Raw genomic sequence first — 12455 nt, 5'->3', positions numbered from 1 at the left:
CTTCTACTTCCCTAAGGGAAGCTGAATCACTAAGAAATAAATTTTCCAAAATTTTTACATTAGGTTATATATCTCATACCCACGAGAGTGTGAGAGCTGACAGATCGAAAAAATAAGTTGCGAGTGAGCGGTTGTGAGCATTTTAGTTTTGTGTGTATTTAAGGTTTATGGTTGACCACGTAGATCGAGACCCAAACTACAACGAAAAAAAATTAAAATTTTGACCATAACCATTTCTCTATGTCATGATAATATCTAACGGGCAAATCTGATAAGTTCTATTTCTTCTACCTTGTTTGTCATGGAAGGTATACTTTTACATGTAATGAGTTAAACTACATTAGTAGGCATGAAAGTATTTTGTGGAATCCAAATAATGAAAATTGGAAATCGATCAATTTGACATTACATCTATTTATAGTGTATTAATAGGTATTGTGTAAAAAAATTAACTCGATTCGCCGCTATTCTTACATTAAATAAAGCGGTCAACCCTTTATACCCTTTTACTTCTCTAATCTGGAGATTGTAGATGGGAAGCAGAATTTTGTCTGGTCAACCAATGGTACTATTATTCAGGTATCATCATCTAATGCTAGTTCAGTTGTTGCATCTCTTTCAGACAGTGGAAATTTTGTTGTCAAAGATGTAGTGGTGGATCGAGTAGTATGGGAGAGCTTTGATCATCCTTGTGACACAATGCTACCAACCCAGCTGCTTGGATACAATACCAAATCTAAAAAGGGCACTTTCTTGACTGCCTGGAAAAGTGAGAGTGATCCATCTACTGGGATATATACAGTTGAAGGCGGACGGGTAACAGAGATACCAGCACAAGTGATCATTTGGATTAATCGATCAACTCCCTTCTGGAGAAGTGGGCCATGGGATAAATCAAAGTTCATCGACATACCAGCTATGGATGATCAGGAACTTAGTGGATTTAAAGGAGATGAAAATGTAGAACAGGGAACACAGTATTTCTCTTATAAATTAAGCACTCTCGCAGCATATCTAGAAAGGAATCTTTAAGCTTATGTATGCAAGAAATGGTAGGAACTGGTCAGTCTACCTCGAGACACAAAATAATCCGTGTGGAATCTATGGAGCATGTGGGCCTTTTGGGGTTTGCAACGTCTCCGAATCTCCAATCTGCAAGTGTTTGAAAGGGTTTGTGCCAAAGTCAGATCAGGAATGGAGCAAAGGAGACTGGACCGGTGGGTGCGTAAGGAAAACCAAATTGTTCTGTGAGAGACTAACAAATAAGAAGTCAGTACCATTGCAAGGAAAAGAAGATGATAATGAAGATGGATTTTGGAAGATTGTATGGGCGAAAGTACCAGATTATCATCAGTACATTACATCTTTGAATCTTGGGGACGAGTTCAATGACTGCAAGATACAGGGGAGCTGAATCACAAAGAGATAAATTTTCTAAAATTTTTAGATTAGGTTATATAGCTCATACCCACGAGAGTGTAAGAGCTGACAGATCGAAAAAATAAGTTGCGAGTGAGCAATTGTGAGCATTTTAGTTTAATGTGTATTTAGGGTTTACGGTTGACTAGGTAGATCAAGACCCAAATTAAGACGGAAAAAATTGAAATTTTGACCATAACAATTTCTTTATGTCATGATAATATCTAACGGTCAAATTTGATAAATTCTATTTCCTCAACCCTGTTTGTCTTGGAAGGTATACTTTTACGTGTAACTAATCAAGTTGAAACTGCATTAGTAGGCATGTATGTATTTTGTGCAATGCAAATAATCGAAATTGAAAATTGATCAGTTTGCATTACCCATCTATTTATAGTGTATAGGTACTATGAAAAAAAAATTAACTCGATCCCTCGTCATTTCGACATTAAATAAAGTGGTCAACCCTTTGTACGCTTCTACTTCCCTAAGGGGAGCTGAATCACTAAGAGATAAATTTTCCAAAATTTTTACAGTAGGTAATATATCTCATACCCACGATAGAGTAAGAGCTGACAGATTGAAAAAAATAAGTTTCGAGTAAGCTGTTGTGAGCATTTTAGTTTTTTGTGGTACTTAGGGTTGACTTAGTAGATCGAGATCCAAATAACGACGAATATAGCTGAAATTTTGTCTGTGATCATTTATTCTTATCATGATAACATCCAATGGTCGATTTTGATAAAGTCCATTCCTCCACATTGTTGCTCATGGAAGGTATACTTTTTTATACAACTAATAAACAAGTTAGACTACAGTAATAGACATATAAGGATTTTGTGCGATCCAAATAACTGAGGAAGTTGATAAATTTGGCATTACCCATCTTTCTAATATATTAATAGGTACCATGTAAAAAAATTAACCCGATCTGCCGACATTTCGACATTAAATAAAAATTAACCCTTTATATCAAAACACTGACGAACAAGACTAAATTGTTTACTCACAAACCTTGTGGGAGAATGGTTCACTGACACACACTTGTCTGTTCAATCTCTATTTACTCATGTATAATAATTCATCAAATTTTGTTATTCTTATGATCTATCGTCATTTCGACATTAAATAAAGCGGTCAACCCTTTATATGCTTCTACTTCCCTAAGGGGAGCTTAATCACGAAGAGATAAATTTTTCAAAATTTTAACATTAGGTTATATAGCTCATATCCACGAGAGTGTAAGAGCTGACAGATCGAAAAAATAAGTTGCGAGTGAGCGGTGATAAGCATTTTAGTTTTATGTGTATTTAGGGCTTAAGGTTGACCACGTAGATCGAGACCCAAATTACGACGAAAAAAAATTGAAATTTTGACCATAACCATTTCTTTATGTCATGATCATATCTAACGGTCGAATATGATAAATTATATTTCATCCACCTTGTTTGTCATGGAATGTATACTTCTACACGTAACTAATAAATAAGTTAAACTACATTGTAGGCATGTAAGCAGTTTGTACGATCTAAATAATCGAAATTGAAAATCGATCAGTTTGACATTATCCATCTATTTATAGTGTATTATTAGGTACTGTGTAAAAAAATTAACCCGATCTGTCGTCATTTCGACATTAAATAAAGCGGTCAACCCTTTATATGCTTCTACTTCCCTAAGGGGAGCTTAATCACGAAGAGATAAATTTTCCAAAATTTTAACATTAGGTTATATATCTTATACCCACGAGAGTGTAAGAGCTGACAGATCGAAAAAATAAGTTGCGAGTGAGCGATACTGTGCATTTTAGTTTTATGTGCATTTAGGGTTTAAGGTTGACCACGTAGATCGAGACCCAAACTAAGACGAAAAAAATTGAAATTTTGACCATAACCATTTCTTTATGTTATGATAATATCTAACGGTCAAATTTTATAAATTCTATTTCCTCCATCTTGTCTGTCATGGAAGGTATACTTCTACATGTAACTAATTCAAGTCGACTACATTAGTGGGCATGTAAGCATTTTGTGCGATATAAATAATCAAAATTGGAAATCAATAAGTTTGACATTATCCATCTATTTATAGTGTATTATTAGGTACTGTGTAAAAAAATTAACTCGATCTGTCGTCATTTCGACATTAAATAAAGCGGTCAACCCTTTATATGATTCTACTTCCCTAAGGGGAGCTTAATCACGAAGAGATAAATTTTTCAAAATTTTAACATTAGGTTATATAGCTCATACCCACGAGAGTGTAAGAGCTGACAGATCGAAAAAATAAGTTGCGAGTGAGCGGTAATGAACATTTTAGTTTTATGTGCATTTAGGGTTTAAGGTTGACCACGTAGATCAAGACCCAAACTACGTGATAGGAGCATTTTAATGTGGTATTTTAATAGTTAATTCCTCACTAAGCATTTAAGATGGGCATATCTTTGTAGCATGTTGAAATGGATTTTCTGTTTTTACACTTAGTAATTCCCGAGTGGTATTGGTCTAGGTTAGGGAAGTCGATCATTGTAGATAGTTTTATTTGTTTCGTTTTTATTTTAAGTAGATTAGGAACCAAATTTCAAAACCCCCCATTTTATTATTTTATTTGTTAATTGACCTTTTTGTACATGTGTACCCTACAATCCCCGGACTGAACGATCCCTGCTTATCCTATACTGACAACTACATTTTTGCAGGGTTAAATTGTGAGGCTATTTTAGCAGTATCAATTTTTGGCGCCGTTGCCGGGGATTGAAAAATCACTTGTTAAATTGTCTTATTGTATATTTGTATATAAACTGTTTGAAATTTAGTTTAAATTAACTAGGTTGTTTTTTTTTTTATATTGTTGAATACGAGTTTTAATTGTAAGTTGTAAATTGAGAGGAATAGGTGAAGTCTCTTTTGTTAATATTGGCCTAAACCCCTTATTGGTACCTAGTTCAGGTTCCTTAAGGTTGAGGGCGGCCTTTATTAACACTTGTTGAACTGTCTTCACACTTATGACCTTTTTTTCATCTTAGTAAGTATAGCCTATGTGGAATGGTGTCTAGGAAGGGGACAACGTTCATGACGGGTTTTTGAATCCAGAAGTGCTTGCAAATGGGCCTAAACCACTATGTGGGAGTAGCTCATGCCAAAATGGATTTTTCCTCTCGTGTTCGTCCTCCCCCACCTAACCATTTCAGTAAGGTTGCCCAAAGGATGCTAAAGGGAATTTGTGTCTAGGCGACTATACTTGGGCCGCACGTTCACTTGATTTACCGCTTGGAATTTGATTTGATATCAATAATGTTTATAACAAAAGAAAATGTTGTGATACACTAAGGTAAAAAAAAAAAAAAAAACTATACATTTTACACTTGTAAAAATACTTTTCATGTTTTTTTACTCACTTGTGTCTTTTGTACAATATACTTGCTAATTTTACTTGTAGTTTGTAATTCATTATTATACTTGTTTATAGACTTTGTATTTCTTTGTTAATTATAATTACTAACTTTTTAATTTCTATTACGTCTAGGCTGAGAAGACGTAAAATACAAGCGCTGCTTGAGAGACAACCCAATTCAGAATATAATCATATTTGCTTTCTCTTTCCCTATTTCTTTTTATTTTTTATTTTTTTTATTTTAGGATTTGTTTTCGTAAATGTCTTCTATCTATGCTTACTTATTTCATTGCATGCTTTTAATTGATTACATTGAGGATAATGCAATATTTAAGTGTGAGGGAAGGGATTTATATTTTTGTCTTTCATTTTGAAGGATTTATATTTTTGTCTTTTATTTTGAGTCCTATATATTGAAAAATTCAAAAAAAAAAAAAAAAAACTACATTCATTCAGTCTTATTACAAACCAAAAACAAAATAAAGTTATTGTCCAACGAAAGTTAAAATGCAGAAAAAGAAATACAATAACTAAAAGATGAATTGTTTTTACTTCTCCCCCTTTGAATGGGAAAGCTCAGCAGTCTGCTCCCTGAGTTTGGTGATCCGATCATAGACCTCTTCACTATCCTGCGAGTCACTACTGGTTGAGTCGAGAGCTTCCCAAGGAACGTGAGGAGTGGTGCGCGGGCGAGTGGCAGCCCTCTTGCTGGTTTCAGCCTCCTGAGGAGGGTCCTTATGGAGTGACGCAGCAGCGTCCTTGCGAGGAAACCCAGGAGGATGACTCTGCATGTTCTGGACTTCCAGAGCAAGCTTGTTCATTGCAATGTGACAGCGGATCAAAGAGAAGTTCATGTCAGAGATGTAATCGATCATGCATGTGGCTCGCCAATCTGTCAACATAATACCATCGCGGAGAGAGGAACGCAGAGCATCAATCGAGTCAGACAAGCTTTCCAGGGTGGCCACAGGCCGAGGAGCACAAGCAGCCGGGGAGGAAGAGGACTCGCCGGGATGCAGTCTGGGAGAGCGACGGGGCAGAGGAGGGGGACTGCAGTTATGCTCACGTGTAGGACGATGGTCCCCAGGACGAGTGAGGCCAGCGCAAGCGGCCGCTTGACGACCTTCTTCTTCCAGAGAGAGAACACGGCGTTGATTGACGCCCATGCGAGCGGTAACCTTGGTTCGAACCATGAGGAAGGAGAAGGAATTTGAAACTGCACACTTAGACAAACCCTAGTAAAATCCGGAGGAGACAAAAAGGAGGTATATATAGAGCACAAAATAGGGTAGAAATCTCAACAGGCACAATTTTCCCTAAAACATGGAAAAGCAAGGATTATTGGCGCGTGGGGGAACCAAACGAATTTCGAGGAGCTGTGACAGACAAGCAATAGCCGAAAGCTGCCGTAAATCACGGAAAAGAAAAGTCACAGCTTTGGTGGATCCCAGGGGCCGAATTGCTGAAACAGGGAAGCTACCAAGCAACACGGCGCCAAGCCCACATGAGCAAGCCCAAGCCATCATCACTAGGAGTGGACGCGTACTATTGGACCCTCCCAGAGCCCACAAGAAGGCCCAAGTGGCCCATAATGAAGAAGAAGACGTTGTGGAGGTAGAGCAAGAAAGGAAGTTGGTGGACGCGTTGAAGAAGCACAAGACTGCAATGGTTGGACTCTAGCAAATATCAAGGGGATCAGCCCAACCACGTTGTCCACCGAATCCTGTATGAAGACAAACCGCAAAGCCCACAAGACAAACAGCCAAGCCCACAAGAGAAGCCCAAAGTCGTCTACATCATCCCATGATGAAGGTGGTCCAAGCAGAGATGTCCAAACAGGGAAATCAAGAAAATACTCGAGAAGACAGTGGGCCCAACAAGGCGTGGTGGGCTGTCCAGAAGTTCAACATGGATTATGATGAAGCGGGCCTACATAGGAAGCTACAGCTAAATGAGCTTGAGGAGATAAGGAATGAGGCCTACGATGATTCATGGGTGAACAAGGAGAAGAGTCCAGGCTGAAGGACTATAAATATTAAGCGCTGCATGGGAGGCAACCCATTTCAACCAAAGCTGTGGAGGAACCATCAACGAGAGTTTGACATTTCTATCCCTTCACTTGCTTAGATTGAATTGAATTGTACTTGTGTCTTTGTTTGATTGTTTCTTTTACCCTTATTTTTGTAGCCCCCCCATATTTAGGGTCTATATACCATATTTTTTGCCTACATTGCGAACAATGTAGATTCTAAGTGTGGGGTGGGTTTACACCTTTATTTTCAGAATATTTTTATAAAAAAAAAAAAAATGTTGGTTTTAGAGTCTTTTTGTTTGTTTGAGTCTTAGGATGCTCCTAACGTCTAGGATGAACATGTCTCTGAATTCATGGGTGAAGGTTTTCACAATCGAAATAGGACTTAATTGAATTCTGTGGTTAATCGACATTGTGATACTTGTATGAAGATTTGAGATAGGATTGTAACTTGGTTCATAAAGCATGCTAGGATTAAGTCTAATTCAATTAACCCTAAGTAAGCTGTTGAGCTAAAATACTTTCTTTTCGAGTGCTTATTGATAAATTCAGAATTTCATGGCTGTATTTGCAAAACCTCATCATTCTTTGAAAATCCAATGATCATGTGCCATAGATTTTAATGGACTAGAGAATATTAGAACTCGACTTTTGTGACTGTCAAAACTTGTATGCCATAATATGCCCTGATCTTGGATAGGATAGAAGGCATTAAGTTGTATGGTTATATGATTGACGTGAGATAAAAAGAATGATTGAAGATAAATATATATACAATATGCCTATGGTTCATAATACAATGAACTATATGCATTTACTAGATAAATAGCCCGCGCTTTGCTGCGGGTATTTTTATTGTCGATGTGTTTTGGATTCTTCTGGTAGTTAAACGCTAAATGGGGCTAGATATCCCACGCTTTCTTTCTGGATTCTCTGAACCCAAAGAGCAATAGTAGTTTTCACTCCAAAACCAGTGGCAATTGTAACTACAATCCCCAAATGTGTGAACATTGATACAGAACTATTACAGATCATTAATGGTGTTGATGTACTCTTGAAACATAAATGCAATGATCATTGTTCAGGAAGAAGACATGTCTAAATGAAAGGGAGAAAGAAATCCTTCCAACCTTTGTAGATCTTGTAGGTGCATCATTTTATGGTCATTGCAGAAGTGATCGAAAAATGTCCAAGCTGGTAACATATAGAAACAGATAGAGAATTATCTGACTTGTTACCAAAAGTTTACAAACCCAGGTGCCAAACTTGGAAATTAGAGAAGGGAATTAAAAAAAAATTGAGAGATATAGAAACAGAGAGTTACCTGGCTTGCTGAAGTACACCATACACTTATTTTTTGACTAAAAATGCTTTAGGCTTTTAGCCAATATGTAATTCATAAGAAGCAACCAGCCATAGCCGCTGTAATCAACCAAGTTGAGACATTAAATGGCACAAAGAATACAACTAATGAGATTTTTGTGCAACCCCTAGCATTGTAAAGCCATTCATTTTTTACCTGGATTTACAAAGAGAAATCCATTTATTCATTTGGAACAGTACATGAATCTTGTTGTGGGCGAAGAAGGGCCAAGCTGACATCAACTTTTTTCCATCTCAACTGTTGTAAGCCTCATATCATTTCATCTGTTCACAATACTAAGAGATTTTTACTCAATGTCAAGGATTGCACTCCTTATTGTCATCATATCGTGAATATCTGGTGGCACTTATGTACTTACCTTCAACAATTTCATGATATTCCAAGGTGTTCTGTTGGTTGGATTTACTTTGGGCGGCCTTCTTTAGCTTGGCTGCTCTGTCAGAGGAAACTGGAGGATAATAATCCACATCTACAACATGCTTGTAGTCAACGAAAGACTGTCGAGGAGGCTGCAAAGTCGAAGGTAAACTCTTGACAAATGCCCATTGGGACTATGGTCTCGGCAGGAAGAGCAGAGCAGAGAGATCCACAGGTTCCTTCTTTTCCAAAGTCCTTGCTATGTTTCTCTAATCGGTTATGTCTTTCAATTGATTTTGAGTCTTTTGGTTTGTTTCTGTTAAGTTCCAGCTCTTCTATTTAGGATTCATTAAGTGGTTAAAACTCAAGGTAGAATAGAGGTCTGCCAATGTGAATTTGTGTTTCTGAGTTTCTGACCCAGTTGAACTTTTATTGAAAAGAGTACAGTTTGGTTGCGAATTTGAAATTGTTGTCTTCTTACAAATTGCAGTAGACATCTTAAAGATCGTTTCAGAATTAGAATCTCCTAAAAACGATTTTTCTAGAATTAATTATGATTTTTCAAAGTTGCAGGTCTGCTGCAGGAATTTCTGAACACAGCAATCTTTTTATTTAAACACAGTATCTACCTTTTGCAGAGACAAATAAAAATTTTACTTGAAGAGGCACATGACTGGAAGCTTCCCACTCCATGCAAGCCAATACCACAGGTAAAACTCATGTACACAAATCTTATCCTTCTCTATCAACTGTCTAGAGAAATTGCTAAACCTGCATGATAGTTTAATGTCACTTTTCATTTTAGTTTATTTTGTACTGTTATTTAATAAGCATTCCTTTGCTGATTTATAACTGTCACAAACACCAAGAAAGGGCTGAGGGTAGAACATGTTGCAATTGAAACAAGTCCTGCAGACTAAGACACACACATTAATAAATTGATTAGGTCCATTTACATATGCATTTAAAAGCACTGCATGAAAATATTCAGTTCATAATAAGTTCTTATAGATTCATTGAAACAATCAATAGTTATCAACCAAGTGCACAATAGATACCTGTTAATATATGGTTTTCAGTTTTGTATCAAAACAGTAATTTTCAGTAAACAATTAGTATCATCAAGCATGAGTCAAAGTATCAGTGACATGACACAGAACATTAATCAAACTAAGAACTTTGAATAAACATCAATAGAACACATAACTAATTCTAGATTTGATTGTTTCTATATAGAGCACAGTATTTAACCGAACCAATCATACAAATGTCAAATGCCGCAGAACAACAAACATACCAATAAATATAACTCTACAGATATTAAACACTACACAATAATGCCACATTCATGAGCTATCAGTACACTTGGTAAGAGGCAAATAAGTCATAATAAATACTAGCATAAACCTCAGTCAACTGCAGGTTTACTAGCATAGATTTCTCTTGCTTCAATTAAATCGGCAAGATAACGTTTAGATAAAACTTCCACTTGTTCAGGAAAGGACTTGAGCCCATGGTGACCAATATGTTTGACCATTTGATGCCATCGCTTTTGGCAAACATCTCCAGGCCTATGCTCAAGCAGATCATCCCAATCAACATCTTCAATACAGCAAGCATCCAAGCTATTGAGAGCATCAAGCAGCCGATAGTCGTCAATGTCAGCCCACAGCTTTTGGCTTACCAAAGGTGATGTTAATTGGTTATACCACTTCATGCTGCAAACAGCATTGGTTCTAGTGCCCAACGTTTCACTGATTGCCTCCCAGCAAATATTATCTCGCAGCATGCCATGCTTGGTTTTCTTTTCTTCAAAAACCTTCATACGCAGATCCATGTTCACTAAATCAAATAAAGTCTCGTACTCCTCTTGGGACCAGCGTCCTTTCTTCTGATTTGGCAGTTTTATTCTGCGCCATGCATCCTTGACATGAATTCTATGTTTGCCAAGCTTATCGCCCAAAGTTCTCCAATCAGCTCCCCGATCTTTATGGAACTTCTTTACCTCTTCGTACTCTTCCGGGGTCCAAATACGTTTCTCGGCTCGTTCAAACAAAATATGGGCTCTATAATATACACTCTTAAAGGGCCTCCATGGTAAGGCTGCCCCAATATCCTTCCAACAATTTTTCAATTCTGGGTGGTTTTTGACTTCAGGGTGGGACTTACACCGCAGAACCATGTTGAGGCCATCATCCCCTAAAGCATGTTCCTCTATGTATCTTAAAACAGCCTCTTTCACAATCTTGTCTTCTTCTTCTGAAAACCGTTTACCTCTTACAAGGTCTTCATGCTCATCGTTTGGGCCATCAGACGGTGAGAAGACCTCCACATCATCAGCAAAACTTACTCTTTTTGATGCTTTTTTAGGGGTCGATTTTTCAGAATTGTCAGGAGCTCCAATGCTTTTTTGGGCTATTAAGCTGCCTTTACTTGACCTGGCCTTTTTCTTGTCTTCATTGCAAATCTCCGCAATACCACATTTCTCCGACTTGGACTTCTTCCTTTTCTTACTATTTCCTACATTAACAGCCTCTGATTTTCTGTTGCAATCTTCTACAACATGTTTCTCTGACTTGGCCTTCTTTCTTTTTTTACCATCTTCTACATTAACAACCTCCACATTTCTGCTGCTATCTTCTCCATTAACAAGGGTGTTTGCCTTGGCCTTCTTCTTCCTTGTTTTCCCACCATCTACATCAACAGCCTCCATGTTTCTGATGCACGTTTCACTGCTCCCAGTGCCCATATTTTCAGCCACGATATGCCCATCTAAACGGTTACTTGCTACTCCAGCCTCCATTCCATCACTTGTGACATCCGGTACCAATTCACCACCCGTTTTTTCCCTCTTCCCTTTCTTCTCTTTTTTCTTTTTATTTCCTCCCTTGTTGTTTATTTGTGCAACATCTCCATACTCAGTCGCCACACCTACTTTTCCATCCTCAAGAATTTTTTGTGTCTTCTTTACACTACCTGTAGAGTCAACTTTCTCCACAGTTTTCCCAACGGATTTCTCCCCATCATTTATGAGCTCCTTTTTATTAATCATATCTATTACCATATCATTCCCCTCCTTTTCCCTCCTCCTTTTCTTTTTCTTATTGGCTTCTTCTCCACTATTCATATGATTTCCACCAGTCTTGTCATATTTCAGCCCCTCAACTTCCTTGCCCATTTTGTCCCCACAGACTTCAAGCACGGAAGAATTTCTTTCAAGTCCATCCTTCTTTGCTTTCTCCTTCCTTTTCTCCTTGTGCCTTTTCTTCTCTTTTCCTGATTCAAACTCCAAAGGTGTCCTCTCCTTCCTTCCCATATTAGTTTTGTTCAATCTAGAACAGAAAAAGGAGAAAGAAAAAAAAAATTTAAGATCAATGACTAATGAGTAGTTTTACTTGAAAAGTAAAAACATAAGTCAGCAACCAGTTAAATAACAGGATAACACTTCTGGAAACACCCATATGCCACACTAGATGTGGAACTAGTTTCTGGAAAGTGTGCGAGGCACAGAATAACATCCAGGTGACAGAAATGCTAAACCTTACGGACGTATCATTAGAAATGATAACAGACTCACATGATCCAGGATAATGCTTCAACATAGAGTGTACAAAATTATTTGGAAACAAATGACAATTTTAGGTAGATTAATCGAGCATATATAGATATCATCTATACACAACATTTGGAATTTTCAAAAAACTTTCCTATTAGATTTTAGGTAATATTGACCACGTGGCCAAATATCACACCGCGGAAACCATGAATAGCATCCAAAGGTATTGACAAATTCCTAGACATGAGTCCAACAAAAGAATGCACACATGCCATTTATAATGAAAATGGAAAGCAAATGCAAATACATCCTAA

The 12455-nt window shown here is 37.4% G+C and overlaps 2 protein-coding genes and 1 long non-coding RNA gene across 3 annotated transcripts; 1 reads left to right on the top strand and 2 right to left on the bottom strand.

The window, feature by feature from the left end:
• Positions 1-301: 301 nt before the first annotated feature.
• Positions 302-1032, top strand: LOC133744488 (G-type lectin S-receptor-like serine/threonine-protein kinase SD1-29). Its single transcript, XM_062172591.1, has 2 exons — positions 302-308; positions 533-1032. The coding sequence occupies exons 1-2, from the start codon at positions 302-304 to the stop codon at positions 1030-1032; spliced, it is 507 nt and encodes a 168-aa protein (XP_062028575.1).
• Positions 1033-7621: 6589 nt separating this feature from the next.
• On the bottom strand, positions 7622-8732 carry LOC133741918 (uncharacterized). The gene is made up of 3 exons (XR_009862232.1): positions 8587-8732; positions 8169-8491; positions 7622-8038 (listed from the first exon to the last, which is right to left on the bottom strand). It is a non-coding gene; the product is annotated as an uncharacterized LOC133741918 (long non-coding RNA).
• Positions 8733-9653: 921 nt separating this feature from the next.
• LOC133745712 (DNA-binding protein REB1-like) lies at positions 9654-11916 on the bottom strand. The gene has a single exon (XM_062173831.1). It carries the CDS (start codon positions 11899-11901, stop codon positions 9994-9996), a length of 1908 nt encoding a protein of 635 aa, XP_062029815.1. The 5' UTR covers positions 11902-11916; the 3' UTR covers positions 9654-9993.
• Between the last annotated feature and the right edge of the window lie 539 nt (positions 11917-12455).

The sequence above is a fragment of the Rosa rugosa genome, chromosome 4, assembly GCF_958449725.1.
Source record: "Rosa rugosa chromosome 4, drRosRugo1.1, whole genome shotgun sequence".
Taxonomy (NCBI): Eukaryota; Viridiplantae; Streptophyta; class Magnoliopsida; order Rosales; family Rosaceae; genus Rosa; species Rosa rugosa.
The sequence above is the reverse complement of the archived record's forward strand: the minus strand, read 5'-3'. Positions and strand labels throughout refer to the sequence as shown.

Excerpts from the sequence above, each read along its gene's own strand:
- LOC133745712 (XM_062173831.1), bottom strand. The coding sequence starts at position 11,901 with ATGGGAAGGAAGGAGAGGACACCTTTGGAGTTTGAATCAGGAAAAGAG.